Source organism: Nematolebias whitei, chromosome 22 (genome assembly GCF_014905685.2).
Source record: "Nematolebias whitei isolate Nwh7 chromosome 22, NemWhi1, whole genome shotgun sequence".
NCBI lineage: Eukaryota > Metazoa > Chordata > Actinopteri > Cyprinodontiformes > Rivulidae > Nematolebias > Nematolebias whitei.
The window spans coordinates 12,091,968-12,114,821 of NC_056519.1; the positions used below are offsets into that span (position 1 = coordinate 12,091,968).

At 37.7% G+C, this 22,854-nt stretch overlaps 1 protein-coding gene across 1 annotated transcript in view; it reads left to right on the forward strand.

The window, feature by feature from the left end:
• cacna1c (calcium channel, voltage-dependent, L type, alpha 1C subunit) overlaps positions 1-22,854 on the forward strand; it is a 200,286-nt gene that overhangs the window by 141,819 nt on the left and 35,613 nt on the right. Inside the window, exons 11-24 of the mRNA XM_037695828.1 lie at positions 6,149-6,239; positions 11,059-11,085; positions 14,053-14,213; positions 14,754-14,827; positions 14,921-15,072; positions 15,203-15,404; positions 15,542-15,662; positions 16,659-16,773; positions 17,192-17,309; positions 17,397-17,466; positions 17,607-17,739; positions 18,358-18,487; positions 19,973-20,032; positions 22,048-22,154. Of these exons, the coding sequence (XP_037551756.1) occupies positions 6,149-6,239; positions 11,059-11,085; positions 14,053-14,213; positions 14,754-14,827; positions 14,921-15,072; positions 15,203-15,404; positions 15,542-15,662; positions 16,659-16,773; positions 17,192-17,309; positions 17,397-17,466; positions 17,607-17,739; positions 18,358-18,487; positions 19,973-20,032; positions 22,048-22,154 (1,561 nt within the window). The remainder of the gene's footprint in view (positions 1-6,148; positions 6,240-11,058; positions 11,086-14,052; positions 14,214-14,753; positions 14,828-14,920; positions 15,073-15,202; positions 15,405-15,541; positions 15,663-16,658; positions 16,774-17,191; positions 17,310-17,396; positions 17,467-17,606; positions 17,740-18,357; positions 18,488-19,972; positions 20,033-22,047; positions 22,155-22,854) is intronic.

Sequence of the window (22,854 nt, forward strand, 5' to 3'; positions counted from 1 at the left end):
ATATATATATATATATATATAGACTATTTATATGAGGAGCAGACTGTTTTGAGTTCAACTTCATCGCAGACCTCTCATCTTGAGCAAGCATGAAGGCGCCAGTGGAAAGGAAAAACCTTTAGCAAAACCAGGCTCAGAACCAGCAGTCATCTGTTTCAGTATGAGAGGAACAGGAAGGGGGAACAGATACACAATGGCAGGTCAAGAATCACATGTTAAGATGGAAATAGTATCAAATGAAAAGTATTCAGTTTTAACAATTCATTTAAGGAAATTAGGTCAATGTGTCCTCCTTTAGTCTAAGCCTATAGAGCATAACAAGCCAACCCCAACTATAGGATTTATCAAAAAGGAAAGTCTTAAGCCCAGTCTTAAAACTGGACAGTACCCTTACGGACAGAAATTGGAAGTTGGTTCCACAAGAGAGGAGCCTGAGAACTGAAAGATCTTCCTCCAAGTCTGCTTTGGGAAACTCTAGGAACCACAAGTAAGCCTGCAATCTGAGAGCAAAGTGCTCTGTTAGGAAAATATGGAACAATAAGATCTCAAATATAAGATGGAGCTAGGTTGTTGAGGGCTTTGTAAGTTAGAAGTAAGGTTTAGAAAATAACTTTAATTAAGCAATGCTATAAACATCTTTTTAAATACCATTACATAAATTGGTTTGGCTCAGCCTTGTGATGGTGGCTGCTTTTTGTGCAGATGATCCATTACAGCAACAACACACAAAGTACTATAACACCTTCATCAGCTCATTACTCCATGTTTGTAATCTCCACTCAAATTACATGTTTTATTTTTACTCATTAACTCTTCTGCTTTGTGTTCTTCACCAAATATGTTAAGGCGGCATATTAGGAGTTTGTGGGCTTCATTTTGTCTTTGTCTGCTTCAATTTAGTTTCAGCGTTGACAAACTTAGTGTGATCTGGTGACATCAGAATCAGAATGCCTTTATTGTCATTATACGCAAGTACAATGAAATTAAGAAAATACGTGTATGATTATTTAAAGTGCATGTTTAAACTTTTACTTGACTTCCTGTTTCATGTCTGGTTTCATTGTTGATCATTTATTTCTGTTTCAGGACGGTGATTCAGTATGAAGAGTTTTATTTTTAAGTTTCTGCATTATCTCATGATTTTGAAGCACTGGAAAAGCTGTAAAATAAACCAATTACCTCAGTAAATGGGTGGCATGCAACACAAACAGTTTAAGAAAATGTGGTTAAGCAGACAGGAAGAAAAACAACTGCACGGAGGAAGGTGAACAAGCCAAACTGAAATATTGTGTGACTTCCAGTAAAAACACAAAATTTATTTCAGTCAAAAGAAACTTCCTGCAGTATTTTTTTTTTTTCTTGTTGTATAATTTCTCTGAGCTGGAGAACTCACTAGATCTGATTTCAAAGTTTAGATTCCTGTGCGTGCAAGTAAATGTGAGATCAAATGATGCAACAAGGACAGAACAATCAGAACTCCCTGTACGGTCGTGTTTAACGTCATGAAACAAGCAAAATGTAACATTTCTAAAAAGGAAGTCACTGTTTTTGCAGCAGTTCATGTAATTATTCACGTTTTTACGTTTGTGTGTCGCTGTGGTCAGAACCGACACCACATCCAGTGCGTGTCATTGCTGCTGTTTGTCTTGCTGAGTCGTGCTCTCTGTCCTCCAGGTAAAGCTCGTCGTTTTCTGTGTCTCCGTGGAGCCGTGAAGAAAAATGCGGCTTTTCTTCGTAAGGCGTGTGCGTTCGTCTGCATGGACCAGCATTAGCTAAAGATTTAATGGATTCTTCTTCTTTTGCAAGCGGACTGCAACCTTTTTTCTTTTTCTCCTTTATTTTCGTCTTTATTCCCCCCCCCCCCCCCCCTACACTGAAGCAAGCATTTTTTTTATCTGCACTCTAGAGCTTCAAGCCCTTAGTGGGTAGCAATGACCTCTCAGCTCTGTAAACCGTTTATTCTCATTGTCTTCCTGAGGTCCTTCGTAAACCTACCGTTTAATAACAAGCCATTAAATGATCATTTTTAAAGCCATGCATATCATTATGCTTTCACACTGAAAGCCAGAAGTTTTGACCTCAATCACTGCACCTGCTGCAGGGAAAATTATTTGTCTGTTGCTTTTAAGCCCCTGTAATTCTTCCAGGTGCTCAACTTTTAGCTACGCTAAAGTGAAAAGTTCAGAACAAGGGGGGGAAAAGGAGACAATGAGAAGAAACTAATTTGCAGTTTTGAAATGAAACAACTTTGAAAGGAAATAACTTGCCTGACTCGTCTGAAAAAACAACAAGAGGACAGTGTCATCGACTAATTAATTACATGTTGCCAACTGTAATTTAAGACACAACTTTAATACTTGGAACACAGTCCTCTTCTTGTTGTTTCAGATTCCTTTCCCTACAACCCCTCCTGCATTACTATGAGATCTAGTAGGAAAATATGTTGGAGAAAAATATGGCTAAAGTGGAAATTTTAGTCTTTATGCACCTTTTCTCAAGCGCTCAACTCTGTAAAGTGAAAAGCTAAATTTTCTGTACATTTTAATTCACATTTCTAATAAGAAGCAGCTAAAAAAAATCTGATAGGTTGATAAGTTTAAGAGTTTTTCTTGCACTTATAATTGATTGAGAAGTATGAATTATAAATCTACGTTAAAAATCAGGATGATTCATTCGTCTGTTTTCACGTCTCTTTTAGCAAATACATTAAAAATGTGACTTAACTGAACGATTTTTCATCCCTCATACAATTCAAATTGTCCCAAACTTGTGAGGACTGATTCTAAAATATGGCCTTAGAATAAATAATAATGGTTTATTAGTGTCATTTTTCCCCATTGTCATTGCTCATAACATAAATTAAGCTGTAAATGATGGTTTTATTAAATTGTTTGCATTGTTTCAGGGTAAAGATTAATATGTTTTATAGTGAAATACTGTTATGACAATTCCTTTAATTTAAAAGAGTATATTGCACTCAAGATTTTTAATTTATGCAAACTGTTGAGGGGCAACCTCTGATGAGCTTCAAGTTAACATGGAGAGGTGATTTCAGCAGCTTATCACACACTACCAGCTGAACTAAGTGGAGTCCTACTGGTAAAGTTCCTGGAAAACCCCAGAACTGAAGGAATGCCTTGAAAAACATAATATATGCAAAAGGGTTCAAACTGGCTCATCTAAAAAGCCTTTTTTTATAGTAATGTTTTATGGACAAAGGAAAGCAAAAAAATTGTGTTTTAAAAATGGAAATTTTGTCACAATGTCTGCAAGAAGGTTAAAAGTGAAAGTTGTGGGGTTTTCAGCAAGAGAAGGATCAGCTGACATTCAGCTGCACAAAGGAATAATTAAAAAAAGAAAATATGTAACATTTTGAACTGTTTAGGAATAAATCCTTTTGTTACAACAATGAACAAGTGTCTGGAAATGCAAAAAACATTGAAATGCATGCAGATACCCCCTTTCTTTGCATATGTTACAACCCTTGGACTGGGTCGAACTAAACGAAGCTAATGGCTCAAAAACAGCCCAATTTGGCATTACAATGATTTACCGGTGTTCTTCTAATTGTTTCAGGCGCTACAGACAGAAGGGAAGCAATGAACTTCAGCATCTCCAAGGCCAAAACAAACAAAAGAACGCCCCTTCTGGCTAGAAAATAAAATCACGTCTTATCTAACAAAACAAAAACTCCAATTCTTGAGCTCCCTGGCCACAAAACTGGAGAAAAGTTAGTTAAAATAAAATGGCAGTGAAAGTAAAGTTCACAGGAGATCAGAAAGATCTTCTCAGAGTTGCTAAAACACGTTGTACACGGAGTAAAATTCAAAGTCAGCCTCATGACAACAATGCTCAGGGCCAAGTGGAAATGCCCAAGGACAAAGGGGTGTGGTGCTGGATCACTGGAGCTTTACTGCGCTGAGGAGGAGGAAGTGATTCCAGGTGTGTAGCATGGTGAGACAGCAGGTCTGTTAACAAGCAGAGGAGGAGAAAGATTGTCCTCTAGTAACAGAACCCAAGTAACACATATTCTGCTACTAAATATAAGATATTTTGTTTTCAACAATAAATCTTTTTTTGCTCAACAAACTTTATATATCTGGGGGAAAGAAATATTTATTTGTTGAATTATTTTCCAAAAACGGTTAATAGTTTGCCAAGAACTGTCCGTAGTATTTAGGGTTGTATATCTTTAGAGACCACAAATTCTTTAGCGTTCAACTCTGAATTCCCCTTTCTACTGAAAATACATGACCACTGTTTCCATCGTGTGATTTTCTTTCCTTTCAATCATTTCTCCTTCCCTCCCATGTTCCTTTTCCACCTTCCTTCTCAGGTCTTTGGGGTTTCCTCTAATATTAGATATTAAACTAGTTCATAGCTCCGTTGAGGGGAAGGCATCGAGCTGCTTTTGTGCAGTATTTGAAAAGGCCTCAGCCTCCGGAGGAACCGGAGGGGCCTCGGGTCCATTTAACCAAGCAGCACAGCAGCAGGTGACACGTGTTGAGAGCCGAGGTAACATACAACGTGTTCACAGCTGAGGCTTCAATTTTCAGGATTACTACCTTGATCTTTACAGCTCTGAACTCATTTATGACCATCTGCCAAAGAACAGCAGCCTACTGTACTGTAGCTCAGTCTGAGATATGAAGTCACCTAAGTGCTTTCAGGCTATCAAATAATAGAAAACACATTTTTAGAAATTTCCATCAAGCAAGCCATATAATAAACCACTAAAATGTTTGGGAGCGAGAGGGAATTTTGGAACAAAAACGCTCAATCAAAAGCATTGATTTCTGATAAAGTAAAGCACAACTCTCTGACCAACTCAGGGCATAATTTGAGCCGGATCCTGCTGGAACAGGATCCGGGAACTCGCTTATGTTGACAGGGTACGTTCTGGTAACTGTTTGTTTGAATCTGGTAACTCTCAGGCTTACTAATAATAAAGTTATGAACAAATATGCCTGCCTTTAAAGAATAAAACCTATATCGGATCTGTAATTTGAAAATAATTACATAAACACTAATTTTAAACATAACAGCCACTTACGAGCTTCCTAATATCATGTAAGATCTGTTCCTTCAAGTAAACATTTCTGCTTCTACCCTTAAAAAAATCTCGACCCCTAACAGTCCAGTCATGGGCAATTTAATTAAAAATACAGAAATATAATTAAACATCACTAATAAATTGCAAATCACGTTTACAGTTTAAGTAGATCATTATTAAAATTTTGATTATTTATTAAAAATACAACAAAAGCAGTGTATGATGGGTAACCGTATATGTCACTTACCAAAACAGCGGCACCAATTTAAGAAATGAAAATGTCAAAAAGTCAGGCCAATTTACTTTCATTAAAAATAAAGTCTTCTCATTGCATAACTAAACAACCAAGAATTGAAGCACATGAAGGCAGTGGCAGTGGAGATACTGGAGCAGGTACGAGGATGCTTGAGAGAAGTGGAGCATGCTCTATTCACACAAGGGGAGCTGTTGGTCAGGCTACTTCTTGTTGCTCTCTAAAATAGTTATTGAATTAAGTGTTTACAAATGTAGATAAACATAGATGTTTAACAACCCGTTAAAATACACCAGTGTGCAGGAAATGGTATCTACTTTATTAAAAATTTTCTGGGAGAGGACACACTTTTTTTTTTTTACATTTAAATGTGAAGCTCCAACACTTACAGCTCTATAGTATTTACTAACAAAATAGTCAAATACATTTTGATTTAATTTTAATTTTTTTAATTACAAATGAGTTAAGAAATCCCTAAAAATCTTGCAAGTAATGTAGCCATTAAATATATAATTCTGAAATAATATTTATTTAACAAAACTTCAGGATTTTGTTGCATAATTTGGGAACAAGTGAAATTGACTAAAGGTATGCTTGTAAAAGTATTTATTTTTCATTAAAGTTGGATGAAAACTGATTATACATTGGCAGCATTTTAATTTACCTGCGGTACTCCTTTTTTTTTTTTTAAGACTTTGAGTTCAACATCAGATTTTTTTAAATCCTCAGACTGAAAACACTTTTTATATTATTTGTAGCTAAACTTACAGAATATGAATGCAGATGCTATTTTCTTCATAATTCATCTTCTTTTTCATTTTCTCTCTGCCTCTGCTTCACAGTTAGCATGCCGGCCAGTGAGAATGAGTCCGTCAACACAGATAACGCCCCCGGGGGAGACGTGGAGGGGGAGACCTGCTGCACCCGGCTGGCGTAAGTCCCTCACCCTCATGCACACCTCTCCTGATCCCTCTATTCCTCGGCTGTCTCTGTCAGTGTTAAGACGTGGTGCAAGCGGCTCTGCTTGCCTCCGCCCGTCAATGATCTGAATTAAAACAGCTTTCTGTCATGCACTGAGGAGCAGCATTAGGTCGTCAGTACGCTTCATTTTGACAAAACTTGAATGAAAATGGACATGGATTAAATGGAAGAGACAAATGCTGGCATGCGGTGGTGGGCTCTTTCATTTTTAAAGTCTAGGAAATGACTTTTCACCTTTATGAGACGGAAGTTTTTTAATTTTCCCCCTCAAGAAAAAGCTGGAATTGAGCAAATTTTACTTTAGTTTTAGGTATTTTGGGTCTTAACCAATGTGAAAATGTATTTTTAGCTCTTGACATATATTCAACTACATTTCCCTTCCTGTGTTTTTGATCTGTGTTCCTCCTCTGTTCTGCATGTTTAAAATGCTTTTCTTCCTCTCCTATGGGAGCTCGCAAACAGCTGACTCACCCGCTCCTGCTCTCCCCTCCGCTTTCATTTTTTTTTACATTATTCAAACAAATGAGTCGCTTTCTTTCCTACACGCAAGACCTCGCAGGAGCCGTGACCCCAGCAGGCCTCTGCACAAGCAAACACATCCACACACAAAACAGCTCATCGTTGGAATTGTTGTGAAATAAAAGAAAGTTGCAGAGAATTTCCAATTCAAAACGCATTCAACGTGCATTATGTGAGGGTCAGTACAGTCAACAGGCACTTGAATGGCATATAGTTGTTGTTCTTTCTGTCCATCTGGTAGTTTTGTTTTTGTGTTTTCTGTTAGTACAAAATACTTCAAATTAAAATGACGTCATATTTTTAGACATCTTATAAGAAAAAAAATAAATAGAGGGTGTATGTTTGTTACCTATAAGTTAAACCTAAATCTGACTGAAAAGCATTAAATTCAAGTTTCTTTTTATTAATTTTTTCAAGTATATTTACAGTGTGGGTTTGATCAATTTAAGCATAAAATCTTGTTTTGTGGTTCTAGGCAGAACTGATTTACCAACAATCAGAGAAAATTGGGAACTTTTTCTAAAAATGGAATAAAAACTGACTTGAATACCGTATTTTCCGCTGTATAAGTTGCAGCTTTTTGCATAAATTTGCAAGTCATGCAACTTATACACCAAAGCGACTTATTTATGTTTTTTCCCCATATTTATAACCCAATTTTTGGCTGAAATTTGACAATTTCATTCATTCTGACATGGAAAATATTGACCACTACCATTTTCAGCAGCTAGAGGGCCCTCGAGTATTATGGCAAGCCAAGTGTCTCATTAATACATAATAATAATAATAATACATTTTATTTGAAAGCGCCTTTCAAATCACTCAAGGTCACCGAACAAGAAATACAAAGATTTTTTTAAAAACTATAAAATACAGATGTCAATAAAATCAAATGCAAAAAAATGATAAAATACATAATGACATTAAACAGAATAAGCAAGTTTGAAAAGGTGAGTTTTAGGGTTAGATTTAAATGAGTGAAGAGAATCAGAATTCCTTTCCTTTGACGTAGTTCTACTGATGATCCGGGCAGCTGTGTTTTGGACAAGCTGAAGTTTATGGATGGTTTTGAGAGGAAGATCTGAAAGGAGGGAGTTACAGTAGTCTAATGGAGAGGTGACTAGAGCATTGATAAGGATGGCTGTGCTGGTGGGGGTAAGAAATGAACAGAAATGGTTGATGTTTCGAAGATGAAAATATGCAGACCGAGTAATGTTAATGACATGAGATTCAAAAAATAAAGTGCTATCAAGGATGACACCCAGACTCTTAGCTGTAGGGGAGAGAGAAACTGTGGAATCATCAACTTTAATTGTGAACATATTACATTTGGATAAGGTAGACTTGGTGCCAACAAGGAGGAATTCTGTTTTCTTTGAGTTCAGTTTAAGAAAGTTTTGATTAAACCATAATTTGATTTCACAGAAGTAGTCCGAAATGAAGGATGGTGGAAGGGTGGTGTTGGGCTTGGTGGAGAAGTAGAGTTGGGTGCCATCCGCATGGCAGTGAAAATTAATACCTTTTTTTTTTTTAAGATAAGGCCAAGTGGAAGAAGATAAATGATAAACAGGAGAGGACCAAGATCAGAACCCTGCGGTACACCTGAAATAACTGTGGAGGACTGTGACATGAAATTCTTAAATTGGACAAAGTGCTGACGGTCAGAAAGATAAGATTGAAACCAAGTTATAGCAATGCCAGAAAAAACAATGGAACATAATCTATCGAGAAGAATATTGTGTGAAATGGTATGAAATGCTGCACTCAGGTTAAGGAGAATGAGAAATGATAAAAGTCCAGAGTCAGCAGCAACCAGGAGATCATTGGTGATTTTAATCAAAGCTGTCTCGGTGTGGAGGGGGCGGAAACCAGACTGAAGTTCTTCAAATATTATCAGATTATCAGAAAGATGATTGTGAACCTGGGCTGCAACTGTTTTTTCGAGTATTTTGGAAATGAAGGGTAGGTTAGAAATTGGTCTAAAGTTATTTAAGTAATTTGGATCAGCACCTGGTTGTTCATCTTGTTAAAGTCTTGTTAAAGTTGCTCCAGCTGTCACTTTTTGACAGCCAATCGATTTTTGGCACAACACCGGCCCACGTTTCCGGGTGGTCAGCGGTGACGCATAATGGATGCGACTTATATGGCGAAGCAACTTTATGTTTTTTCCACTTTATTTGACATATTTGGACTGATGCGATTTATACAGCAGTGTGATGTGTATGGCGGAAAGTACGGTACATCTGAACATTTTATTTAACAAACACAGGTCATTATTTTTGTTGTCTTCACAGAACAAGTTTAACTAATTTGATGTCAGCAGCACAAAAGCAAAGAAAACCAATTGTTCTTGAAAAAAAAAAAAACTCTGTTCCCAAAGATTTTATATTCTTCAGATGAATCAGCAGAACTACATTTTGATCAACATTTTTTTCTCTCAAATTTCTGAGTTCTTGTAAATCCCATGTGACTTAATCATAACCCGTGGAGTGGAGACATGTCAACAGTGGAAGCTCCTGTTCTCTGATTAACTGAAGATGGTTCACTGAGAGTGAACTGCATCAAACAGATTGTTCTGTTTGGTACAATAGATTCAAGAGTTATCAAGCTGTGCTCTAATAACTATGATGATTGGTTGAAGAGACCCAGTTTTCCTGCTGTTTAACTCTAGAAACAAAATCAGACGAAGAATAACGACTCATTGCCGGGTTTTGCTTATTTAACCACAGAGTGTTACCGATTAAGAATTTAGGAAAGCAAAGACATTTCATATGATGACCTAACTTTATATGTAGAAAAGAATATTGTAAGACAGACGTGGGCAACATATGGCCCAAGGGTCAAAAGTGGCCCCTGAACAATGTCTATCCGGCCCCCAACATCCTTAATTGAAAAGAAAACTTATCAGCATTTTATCAATGAAATTCAAGGAAATCTAAATTAAGCATCTTGGACACATCAAAAACCTTTGGTTAAAAAAAAGCTTTTTAATCGACACGTTTTTATGTTTTAATTTAAATTTTTTATTTTGCATTTTTAAGCTAACAAATATATATTTATATTTTCATAAGATAAAGTTTACAGAGAGTAAGTCGTACATCATAAAGATTACTGGGGAAACATTTTTATCAAGTATGCTAACTACGCTACAACAACAAAAAAAAAAAAGCCTTAACAAAGTCTCCTGATATCTGTTTTAAATTTAAAAAATATTTTCTAATTCTCTATGAGGCTCTTTGATTGCTTTCCATATTTTGATTATGTCCTATGAAAAAAAAAAAAAAAAAAAGTTGCCCGCCTCTGTTGGAAGAGGTGGTATTTATTCATTTGTAACGTTTGAAAAAAAAGTGTTTTTCTTAAATCAGATGCGCTCTTATTCTGTCTCCCCGCAGACGTTTTCTTCCACTTGATAGAAAATAAGAGACGTTCAGTGTTTGTCAGTTCTCACATTGCTGGGAGTCAAACCCAGAGATACGAGCTGCTTCAGCACCTGCTGATCCACTAATTAAGACGGACACATGAGGAGCTGCATCTACTGTCAGGCCCCATATCCAGACAGTCACTCATTTTATTTACTATTTTCATTCAGGCTCTTAACAAGCCGTTTTATTGTTTCAGTCAGTTGTTCGGACAGCTGCTCAGTCAATTCATGCATTTTTAGTAAACAAATCAGGACACAGTTGAATAAAAATCTTAAAGGAAGTTTAAGGGGACAGAATAGTTTGTCCAACACTATTTCCCAGTAAAATAATCTTTTGCTCATGGTCCACTGCTCAGTTATACATTAAAAACACATTTAAAAACATGATAAATTCAGGTTTCCTCTATGAATGGTTTTGTTTTCTTCTGTCAAACTGTCCTCCATGATCTCTTGTCCTCAGTTTTCTGTGTTGTACCTTTTGCTGTTACAGTGGTGAACAATCAACAGATGTTTTCCATCAATAACTCTGATTCTTCACACCCGGTTTGATTGGAGCATACTCAAACTAAGACTTTTCATTTGACTGGATGCCACTGTATCTGTGTTCACAGGAGGTGATTTGTTCACAATAAAATCTGTAGGAACGTTGTTCATTTTAAAATATTGTACCCTCCGATGTGTGGGTGCATGAAAATGAACAAAGAACATTTTTGTCAAAGCAATTGTGACAATGAGGGAAGTTCTCCCCTCTCAAATCACCTCCGTCATGTGCACCTGTCTGTGTGTGTGTTATGTGTGTATGTATAATCCATTCTGTTTTCTGTGTTCCAGAAATAGGATCTCCAAATCCAAGTTCAGGTTAGTAAATGTTTACCATAGTCCTCTAATACTGGGTATTTGTGACTGTGTTTGTGTGTACATGAGTGTGCTTTGCATTCAATTTAAACAAACTAAACTCTAAAACTTACTGAATCTACTTACAGATTTCTTTAAGGTTCAATAATGAGGACGTTTTATGTTATTTGTAATAAATAAATAAAAATCCTTTGCTGTTGGGTGGTTAGAGACATACTTTTGTTCATTTTGGTGGTGTTCCTAAAAATTAAAAAAACACTTAAATGTTTGCCGATTTCCCTGTTTCCAATTACCGGTACAGTCTTTTTTGTTGTAAGCCAGACACTGTGCAAATGTTAGACCAGACTTGCACTAATCTTCCTATCTTGACCCAAGTGAAAAGTGAACCGTGTTTTTGACACTGAAAAACCTGAACTGAACCTAAGTTGCCTCAATAAGTTGCTAATCTTGCGCTGCAAAACAGACAAGAAACAAAAAGATCTGGCACGAAACACTCTGGAAATGTACGTACGCGTTAAGGAACATAAGTATACTGAGCTGCAGGTGGGTCGGTTGGAAACAGGAACATTGTGTGGCATGAAAAATACAGAGGAGCTACTTTACCAAAATAAAACAGGAAGTATGAGGTGGGATAATAAGATGATATAATTACTGCTTGGGTAAAAAACATACGAGTATCTTAAAGGGCCGTTCCTTATAGAAGACAGAAATTATTTTACAATATTTTATCCAAAGTAGAACCATAATACTAAAAGCACTGTACGCTGTTTGTGTTTTTATCTACTTGTGTTATGTCTTAACCTCGGATAGCTCTCACAGAACCCAACAGGAACAATGCGTCTCTATTGATAAAAACAGGGAGGACTTCCTGTTAAGCCGTGTTAACCTGTTTTGATCAGCAGATGGAAAACGACTCATCATACACATCTGGTGCAGCAGAACAGAGAAGGACACAACCTGCATACCGTAATGTCCAGACTCTAGAGCGCACTTGAATATAAGATGCACACACACAAAAAATGTACAGATATAAGCCGTGCTTTGTGTATGGACCGCAGGTGTTCACGTTGTAACTGGAGATTTCTGCACAGAAAGATTTTATTAAATACTTAGCAGTAACATACACAAATATGCACAGTAAATGTTTTTTTTTAACAATGCCTTTAACACGGCTGGTTAAAACAAATACAGTAGCTTACCAGGAAAAGCCACTGATTGCTATGATCATCTTCCTCCTGTGCACTAAAACTACTAAAGTCATCTTCTTCAGTGTCAGAATTGAGCAGCCTCATGAAAACTCCATCACTCCCCTCCCTGTTTCATTGGTTCGACTGTGACCCGTTTGGTAATGTCAATGGTCAGACTTTTTAAACTTTATTTATACAGGTAGTTTCATTGAGTCACAAGGTCCCACCCCCCAAGAGAGACATGTATTGGGCAGCCATGTGAGTGCCCGGGTGTGATGAAGCTAAATGTTTTTGATGGCAGGAAGCTCGTTAGCTTGTCCAAAAAAATTGAATTAAATTAATTAAAATAAAATCCATAAATTAGCAGCAGCATTGTATAAGCTGCAGGGTTCAAAGCCCGTCAAAAAAGTAGTGGCTTATAGACTGGAAATTACGGTAAATACAGAGCTGATATATGTGATGCTGAGTGTATTTAAGCATTTAAATAATTGCTTCCTCTTTGTCTTCTAAAGTTTTTGGTTATTTTTAAATTTCTCAATATTTATATTGTTGCCATGTGAACAATGTGCTTTGAGTCGAGGAGTCTAACTCTGATTTTTACTGATGGAAGCTTCTAACATCCTGAAACAAATGCATGAAAGGAGAAACTGTCCTCTGACAAAAAGGCCCATGGGTCTTTTGTTTACCAAGGGCATAATGACCCTTTAATTAGCTTTAAACAATACACAACCCCTAGTGGTTGCAAGAGCAGCAAGAAAAGTGTCAGTCAAGATGTTTTCTAACTTTGCAGTGTTACTGCTTAAACACAACCATGAACTGGCATCCTAACCAAACAAAACCACAGAAATTGACATATAAATGTCTAATAATGCCCACTTTTTTGGAAGTTTAGTTTTTTGTTAAAGAAAATGCTTTCCACTTTGGTTTGATTCCGAAATGCACAAAACCTGTAAGCTTATATGGGTTTGCTGGTGAAGATTCTCAGTCATCCAGGACATGATAAATTCAAAAAACGTCCAGTTGTTTTTGTATTGAACGTTTTTTTTAACTTATATGGGTTAAAAAACTGTTTATGAAAGTCTAATGTGAGATTTATACATCAGTGTTTCTCCACAGCAACGACTGTTGCCTTCAGTTATTTCAGTGCCACTCACTCCGAACAAGACAGTTATGAAATTACTGAGGGAAATTGTTGGGTGTTGATAAAAAAAAATTAAATAGTATGACCCTGTTTGTCAGGCGCACAATAGATTTAACTGCAACGTGTGAAGCTGGTAATTACCAGAGATAATAACAAGAGGGTGGAAAAGAACTTGCAAACAATGCAGAAACAAATACTAAACCCCTAGTTGTTATTCTAAAAAGAAATGTCTTTTTATTCTTACGTGTTGCCTGAACTGTGTATTTTGACATTCAGCTTTAAATTTGCAAATGTTTTTTTTTTTTAATCTGTGCAACAAAAACCATCATGATGATGTTAAAAAAAAAACTCTGATGATGACTAACGTTGTTCCACAGCTCGCTTTAAAGCACCGGACTGAGGACTGATGCCATCACAATTCTGCTCACAGACTTACTGGCTTTCTCTCGTTCTCCTTTCTCCTCCACTTATTGTCCTTCACTCTTTTCCCTTGTTTCTTTTGATTATGTCTTGTTTGTCCTCTTCTTCTATGTCATCTCCATCCTTTAACCTCCACCTTTCCCCTTCTACTTTAAATCTCACCCCATCCATCCCATCTTTCCTCACCTCTCACCCTCTCACCCTGTCCTTCTTCCTCTGCAGTCGCTACTCTCGGAGGTGGAACAGGTTGTGTAGGAGGAAGTGTCGCGCAGCGGTCAAGTCGCAGGTTTTTTATTGGCTGGTCATCTTCCTGGTTTTTCTCAACACGCTGACCATCGCTTCTGAACATCACCAGCAGCCTCAGTGGCTAACTGATGTGCAAGGTACACCACACACAAAATAACATCATTAAACTGTTGAATGTGAACTGAAATCCTTGTTTATTATCACCTATAAAGGCAATAATGTTGTTGCCAGTGTTTGTGTGTATAGTACCGTATTATCCGGACTATAAGGCGCACTTAAAATACTTAAATTTTTTCAATAATTGACAGTGAGCCTTATAATCCAGTGCGCTTTATGTATTAATTCTGGTTGTGCTTACTGACCTCGAACTGATTTTATGTGGTACAACTGAACAATGTTGAGAGTTATTGTAAACGAGTTGAATAAAGTTTGACATATCTGACTGTTTCGTTTCGCTTAATGCGCCTTATAGTCCGAAAAATACGGTAGCTGAAACTCATCCAAGTGATCGCACAAATTCTTTCAATATTGCATGAAGTCGAGCATAACATCATTTACAATGTTCATCCAGAAACAGCTCAACTTAAAATGAGCTAAAACTCAGATATGAAAGGCAGCAAAATACACTCCTTTAAGGAATACTAGACCTTTCTTCTGTTTTCTTCCCTTCTCTGCAGACATAGCCAATAAAGTTTTATTAGCTCTCTTCACCGGTGAGATGCTGCTCAAGATGTACAGTCTCGGCCTACAGGTGGGTGGCGTCGGCTCTCTAATGCGTTTTGGTCAACTCTTATGAATATCGGGAGAAAAATAAACTTGGACCGTAACTTTTTGCTCCCTGCAGGCATACTTTGTGTCCCTCTTCAATCGGTTCGACAGCTTTGTAGTGTGTGGGGGAATCCTCGAAACGATTCTAGTGGAAACAAAGATCATGTCTCCTCTCGGCATCTCCGTGTTACGTTGTGTACGCTTGCTCAGAATCTTCAAAATAACCAGGTTATTATCAGCTTTTAAAGCATTTATTATTGATATTTAGCACCAAAGTCCAATAATGTCTTTTACTACCATTAAGGTGCGTTAGCTTTCCTAATAAATGCTACTTTTCCATTCAATTTCTCTCCCATAGATACTGGAACTCTCTTTCCAACCTTGTAGCTTCACTTCTCAACTCAGTTCGCTCCATCGCCTCCCTGCTGCTCCTGCTCTTCCTCTTCATCATCATCTTCTCACTGCTGGGCATGCAGCTCTTTGGGGGGAAGTTCAACTTTGATGAGACCAGGCGAAGCACCTTTGACAACTTCCCCCAGTCTCTGCTCACCGTGTTTCAGGTGACCTTGCTGCAGTGATTTGTGTTCACCTCGTGTTAGAGTAACAATTTCATATCAGGATTTTCATTTAGGGTTAGTTCACGGGCAGAAATTTTTCACATATAGGATTTTTTTTGTCTTGTTTTCTTTCTCCACAGATTCTAACAGGAGAGGACTGGAACTCTGTTATGTATGATGGTATCATGGCGTACGGCGGTCCATCTTTTCCAGGCATGCTGGTCTGCATTTACTTTATCATCCTCTTCATCTGCGGGAACTGTATCCTTCTACATGAGGTCTACATAAGATACATACAGCCTATATAATGTGGGTTTAATTCTTTATAATGAAGATAAAAGTGCAAGATAATCACCACGGCTGGATGACTTTAGCCCACACAAAATAGCTACAACTCAATTACTTTAACAGGTATTGAGGTAAAATTTTGTGTTGTAGTAGCCGACAATCATTCACGACACATACTCCAAGCACAAAGAGTTCATACAAGATTATTCAAATTAAACTGCACATAATGTTGCTTGCGAGGTTTGACGTTACTCCTGGCTATAACATAAGATGATCTTATTCTAAAACAAAGAAAGGTGGTGGACGGTATGCATTCTTTCCAGGAATGCTAGCCCTTTAATATTTTTTTTCCCATTTGTCCAGATGACCTGACTGAGAATTATTGGATTTGATACCTGGATGATTGAGCATGAACTTTGTTGCCATCCTATGGAGATGTTTATGATCCTCTCCCCTCCCACTGAGGAAGTCTGCGGACATATCAGAGGGACCCAGCTGAATAAACATTGTGTCATTGTTTCAGGACTCTTGGATTCTCTCTGGCACTGTCCTAGGTCAACCTCGGCACCCCTCGAGAGTGTTTACAAATCTCACCAGAGGGAACTGACTGATTATACCATTCTTATCAGAACTCCTACAGTGCCGCTGGAGTGTCCTTGGACACGTTCACCGCTCGTCATCTCCCCTCCCCTGCGGAATGTCTGCATCACTATGTGCTTATGTGCGCTACGTTTTTATCAATTTCAGGCTCTCTTTCCTCGGCCAAAAAGTGAGAGTCTAAGGATTTTTTTTTGCCTTCAAATCCTATACATGTCACTTTCATTACCTTTTTGTCTGTCTAAACAGGTTTCACTTGTAAATGAGTCTTTGAGGCTCAGTATGATTAATCTGTATAAATAAATGTTGGATTTTATTAATTTAGTGCAAACTGTCATGGGTTAGCTGCCTCCTTAATGCACTTCTAAACAGATATTCTGCTGAATGTCTTCTTGGCCATCGCTGTGGACAACCTGGCAGATGCCGAGAGTCTCACATCAGCCCAGAAAGAAGAGGAGGAGGCAAAGGAGAGGAAAAAACTAGCCAGGTGAGGCAAAAACAAGAAACCTAGGGAGGTAATCAGTGAGCTTCAAAAGAGCAGGACAGGAGAAAACAATTTTGTCTCCTGTCAACATCAGAAGAGGTTTTAGAGAAAGAAAAAGAGAATGAAGATGCTTAGCAAGCACCAAAAGAGAGCTCAAGCAGGAGGAGATGGTGTTATAGAGAGTGAAACTAATCATTACGTTTCGCTTTCGGTTGTGACTTATATTGATTTGAGGAGAAAGCAAGATGGAAAATATTCATTTCTCCGCCGGCTGTCCTTTGGGTTTGGTCATAACAGCTCAAGTTCTTTGTGTGCCTGAAAAGCGACCCTCTGATGTGGACTTCTGTGCAAGCTGGTGTTTTAATATAGAGATTACAAAAGTTAGAAGATGCCAAAAGTAAAGATCTCCCATTTTTATCAGGCTCGCCAGTCCAGAAAAGCGCCAAGAGAACGAGAAGCCACCTTTGGAGGAAAAGAAGAGCGAAAAGATAGAGCTGAAGTCCATCACTTCTGATGGGGAGACCAACACAGCCACTAAGGTATGAGGAGAAAATAAATGCTAAAAGCCAGTTTTCAGCAGGTGCATCAGTAAGTTAACAAATGAACAAAATGTTTTGCTGTTGCAGATCAACATGGATGACTGCTGTGGAGATGAAAGTGAAGAAAAGAACCCTTACCCTGCAAATGATTACATAGGTATAAAACGCAGACATATAAAAAGAGATATGTCAATAAACATAAAATTAACAACTTATAAGCAGCTATAAAGTTCTTTGTGTTCTGGAGATTGTGGCTTCAATGAAGCAGTGAATCACTGTCCTTCACCCCCCAATCAGGAGATGAGGATGAGGATGAGCCTGAAATGCCTGTTGGTCCGAGGCCGAGGCCACTCTCTGACATTCAGCTGAAAGAGAAGGCTGTTCCCATGCCTGAGGCTCGCGCATTCTTCGTCTTCAGCCACACCAACAAGTAAACAATCTAGCCTTTTATCAGTTTAGCCAGGGGTGAAGCTGTGGGTGGGTCTGGGGAGACCAAGGCCCATACCTTTTTCCCCCAATCCTTATTTCTTTTCTGGTCACTTTACTAAATACACAAAAAATGAAGCTTCTACAATTTAAATAAAATAAATGATCCTACTAAATAATCCTACTACTGCTTGGTTGTATTAGAGCTTAGTGTTGGAACGTTATTTTTTTGTGGACTGACAGTATTTTACAGATTAAAAAGAAAAAATGTTTTTGGTGTTTTATGCTGTGTTGGACATGTCTCAGCCATCTCAATGAAATTTGTTAATATTCTGAATACAGTTTGTTCTTAAAGTAGTTAAACAGTATGTCGGTTTGACTATTAGGCTGCACGTGTACAGTAAATCTCTACAAACACAAACATTTAAAAAATTGTTGAATTGTACAAGCAATATTAACATTTGTGCATATTAATATATGCAACAATGTGCTTTCAGTCACATTCATCTTTTTGTCCCTTTCTTTCTATTTCTTTTGTTTGGTTCAATCTCTGCATATAGAGTGACAAGAAATTTACTTGTAACTTTCTCTTCCGTTTCATTCAACAACTTTTATTCCATAGATTCAGGGTTCTGTGCCACAAGATCGTCAACCACAACATCTTCACCAACCTCATCCTCTTCTTCATCCTGCTCAGCAGCATCAGTCTGGCAGCAGAGGATCCAGTCAAGAACGACTCCTTCAGAAACCAGGTGATGTTTATAACCTGTCAAGGAATGCGGGTTTTTATTTAATTTAGGTTATTTTTTTAATGGTTTTCTTAGCTGTGTTATTAAAACAATACCCTTGTGTCCTGGAGCCTGGACACTAAAACTAACCAGACTGGTAACAATTGCAATCTACACAAAGGTGGACGACTGTTAATGTGAGTTTCCTCGCAGACGACGTCCTAATCCCCACTACTAGGTTGGGCGAACTGTGAGAAAAGGGTGTGGCTCACAGTATGGGCAAATCCCCTCTACGTACAGCCTAAGTAACTCGTTTCAAATTACTTTGGGTAATACTCAGGTTATATATACAGTCCACTGTACCCCTTGGAGGAGAGGCTGAGGTGAAGTTTCGGCCATCATACAGGGTGGTAGCGTAATCGTGCATAAAAACAAACCAAACTACATTTTTATCTTTAAAAAAAAAGGCAGTATTAACAGATATAATCAGTGGGGCAAAACAAAGTTATATCAAACAGCAGCAGGATGAAAAAACAAAAAGACAAAATGTGGCAAAAAATCAAAAGATCTGGATTACCATACAAACGACACCAGACAAACAGGACATTAAGGCACTGACTGAAGACTCTGTTGCCATCATTAGCTGCCACTCACATTTTTTGTGAACTAAATAGATTATAGCTGACAGCAGCATAAAGAAAAACCACGGCTTTTCTAACTGGCCTGTTACACCTAATGAGATTGCTTCCAGTACCGTGACTATTATCAACTTCACATGGAGAAAATGTAAAACATCTCTTCTGCTCTTTGGTCTCAGTTTAACTCGTTGCTTTCTCACTGATATTGTGCACACCAAAAACAAATGCTTCTTGCGTTTCAGTAACCTTACAAAATACAGGAAAGTGTCTTGAATGTTTTTTATGTGTTTTACTCACGGTGTTTACACAATGTTTTTGGAGCTCAGTATTAAGATGGCAGCAGAGACATTCTGCCTCAAGCTCAGGCTCTAACATTACAGAGTTACTGTTTGTGCATCTGTTGTATTTACTAATGAATAATTTGTTCACATGCTGTATTACTAAATAAAGCGTTTATGGGTGTAATAGTGCTGCTGTATAATGGAAAGACTGTGTGTCTGTGCTGTATTTGATTTTGTACATTGTTTCCTCTCTCAGTCAGCAGGAAGAGTCTCCCGAGTCCAACAAAGATCTGCTTTATAGCATTTTCCTGGCTTTAGGAGAAGATCTTTTATAGGCTAACCAATTAATCTTTCTCTAAAACTTTAATGAATGAAATTGTCTTTTTGAGATTTGGATGTGTTTTCAGTCTTTTTTTATATTCAAGTATTTTGTGCAGCTTATAAAGCTTTTCTATTAGTGTTGCATCTTTAAGCTTAGATCAAGAAAAGGACCCAAACAGATGATATACAACTTTTGTTTTCTGCTCATTCAGAAAGCCGCTTTATATCAAGAGGTAAAAACATTTCATTGTTTCTTGTTGGATTTTCAGATCCTGGGCTATGCAGATCATGTCTTCACTGGGCTCTTCACCATAGAGATCATTTTAAAGGTACTATTTACTCTTTATAATGCAAAAGTTTTGAACTTTTTAAGTCTATGTACATTATACTAGGGATGCGTCAATAGCACATTTTTATAAACAGAAAGTACACTACCTGGCCAAAAAACAAAAATCTCCACCTGGATTTAACTAAGCAAATAGGTATGAGCCTCCTATTGGATAATTACTGCATGGGTGATTATCTTTCAGCTGACAAGTTATTTAATCCCAACTAGTGCAATGGGTTGCTTCTCATTTCTTAAACAACCATGTTGAAAGACACATGGCGTGGTCTTGGAAAAGATGTCAGTCTGTTTGAGAAGATTCAAATCATTGGCATCAAACAGAGAAAACATCTAAGGAGATTGAAGAAACTACTAAAATTGAGTTAAAAACTGTCCAACGCATTATTAAAAACTGGAAGGATAGTGGGGACCCATCATCTTCAAGGAAGAAATGTGGCCGGAAAAAAATCCTGAATGATCGTGATCAGCTATCACTTAAACGTTTGGTGAAATCAAATGGAAGAAAAGCAACAGTAGCACTCAGGGCTATGTTTAATAGTGACAGTAAGAGGATTTCCACACGCACAATGTGAAGGGAGCTCAAGGGATTGGGACTGAACAGCTGTGTAGCCTTAAGAAAACCACTAATCAGTGAGGCTAACTGGAAAAAAAGGCTTCAATTTGCTAGGGAGCATAAAGATTGGACTCTGGAGCAATGGAAGAAGGTCATGTGGTCTGATGAGTCCAGATTGACCATGTTCCAGAGTGATGGGTGCATCAGGGTATGAAGAGAGGCAGGTGAAGTGATGCACCCAACATGCCTAGTCATTAATGCAAGATCTTGGTGAAAAAGTTATGCAACACTGGATGGAAAGAGATCTTGTGACATTGCAGAAGCTTATCGAAACAACGCCACAGTGAATGCATGCCGTAATCAAAGCTAAAGGTGGTCCAACGAAATATTAGTGCGTGACCTTTTTTTTACTGGCAACTTTTTTGGCCAGGCAGTGTACTTACTTGTTGTACAGTATGCATGCTTTTACTAAGTATTGATACTGATACCGGTACTGATACATGCCATAGTGTAACAGCAAAAGAGACTTGTTTTCAAGCATTAGCTTAGCACTTTCCTTGTAGTCCGTGTCAGTAATTTTTACCGGTACTCATTAAACAGTTTGTGAAGCAGTTTTTCAGGCTCATCATTGACCATGTGATAGAAAACTCTGATAACCACAGTCAGTTTTGGCCATATCCATGCTCTTCATGATGTTCTATTTAATTCATTTCAATTCAGTTCAGTTTATTTATGTAGCATCAAGTCACAACAGAAGTCATCTCAGGGCACTGAACAGAAACATTCATATATATGTAAAGTTAATAACATTATTTATCTGAGGAGCAGACTGCTTTGAGTCTAACTTCATTGCAGACTCATCCTGTTCTCTCCCAAAAATGGTGTACATCAACGGCAGTGGGTCAGCTTAAATAAATTAAATTAAATACTGGCTGGCTGTTGGTGGGTTCACCAGCTCTGATGGAGGCCTTCATCCTCCAGACAGGGACTAAGAGAATGACAGGAAGCTCAGGCTCCAATCCATGCATTCACACAGTGTTTTTTATTTATTTATTGTTCTTTCTCACCTGGTAAACTATATGATTTTTTTTTACCTATTTCCATATGGCTGACATTGCTCCTCCTCTACCACCTGACTGCTCACCTGAAAGGTGAACATATTGTGGTGTTGGAACATTTTACAAGTATGAGTAAAGGCACACAACAGTATCAGACCAACACACAGTACTGGTATCAGTATTGGTGGATCCTTACGATATACCATACATTTTTCTCAGATACAGAAATGGATTACAGTGCATTTATGTACCATCTTAAGATAAGATTTATAGAAGATAAATATCAACCATTCAAGGTTTAAGGTCAGGAATTAGACATTTCTTTTGACTGCAACATTTCCATTTATTATATGCATGTTCTGTACTAAAATATGTGTTTATTTGCAGATGACAGCGTATGGAGCCTTCCTCCATAAAGGCTCATTCTGCAGAAATTATTTCAACATTCTGGACTTAGTGGTAGTCAGTGTGTCTCTCATCTCTTCTGGCATCCAGTGAGTGCAGCATCATGTGTCTTGTGCATGTTTTACAATCTTAGTGACACTTTGATCTTTCACTCCGCCATCATTTTCACTATTTTGTAGTTTAAATATCACCATTACGCACATTTGTGATATAATAAGTTAAAGCACGTCTTAGGCTACTGCACTGGCTTCAATTTAAATCACACACAATTGCTAACTGTTTGAAAAAGCACACTTTTCTGAAGATCTTCACACCACGTTAACCACAAACCTGCCTTTCTTTGTAATGCTTCAATTAAAAAAAAAAATGTTTTCTGCTTCTCATTACACCTTGAAATGTTGTCATGTTTGTGTTTAATATGCTACGCTCTCTCTCTAATGCTTTAATAGCCTAGACTTCTCGAAGTAAGTCAGAATTAGTCCGTGTTAACAACCCCCTTTTTAACAGCCCTTCACCTTAACCATGTAAAGACGTCACTCCTTTGATTTCATATTTCTATGGTCTTGGAGAGTTTGTGTCAAAGTCTCAATTAAAACAGAAACAAAAGGAAAAGTGTGTCACCTGGTCGGTCTTATTGTATTAGCATTTAATGTATGATTTGTTTTCAGAAAGAAAATAGATTTGTGGTAAAAAATGCTTAATTTTTTACTACAAAATACGCTGCAACAGACAAAATATCCTATTTTGTCATTCAATTAACCTGCCATTCTCCAGTCAACCTTTATAATT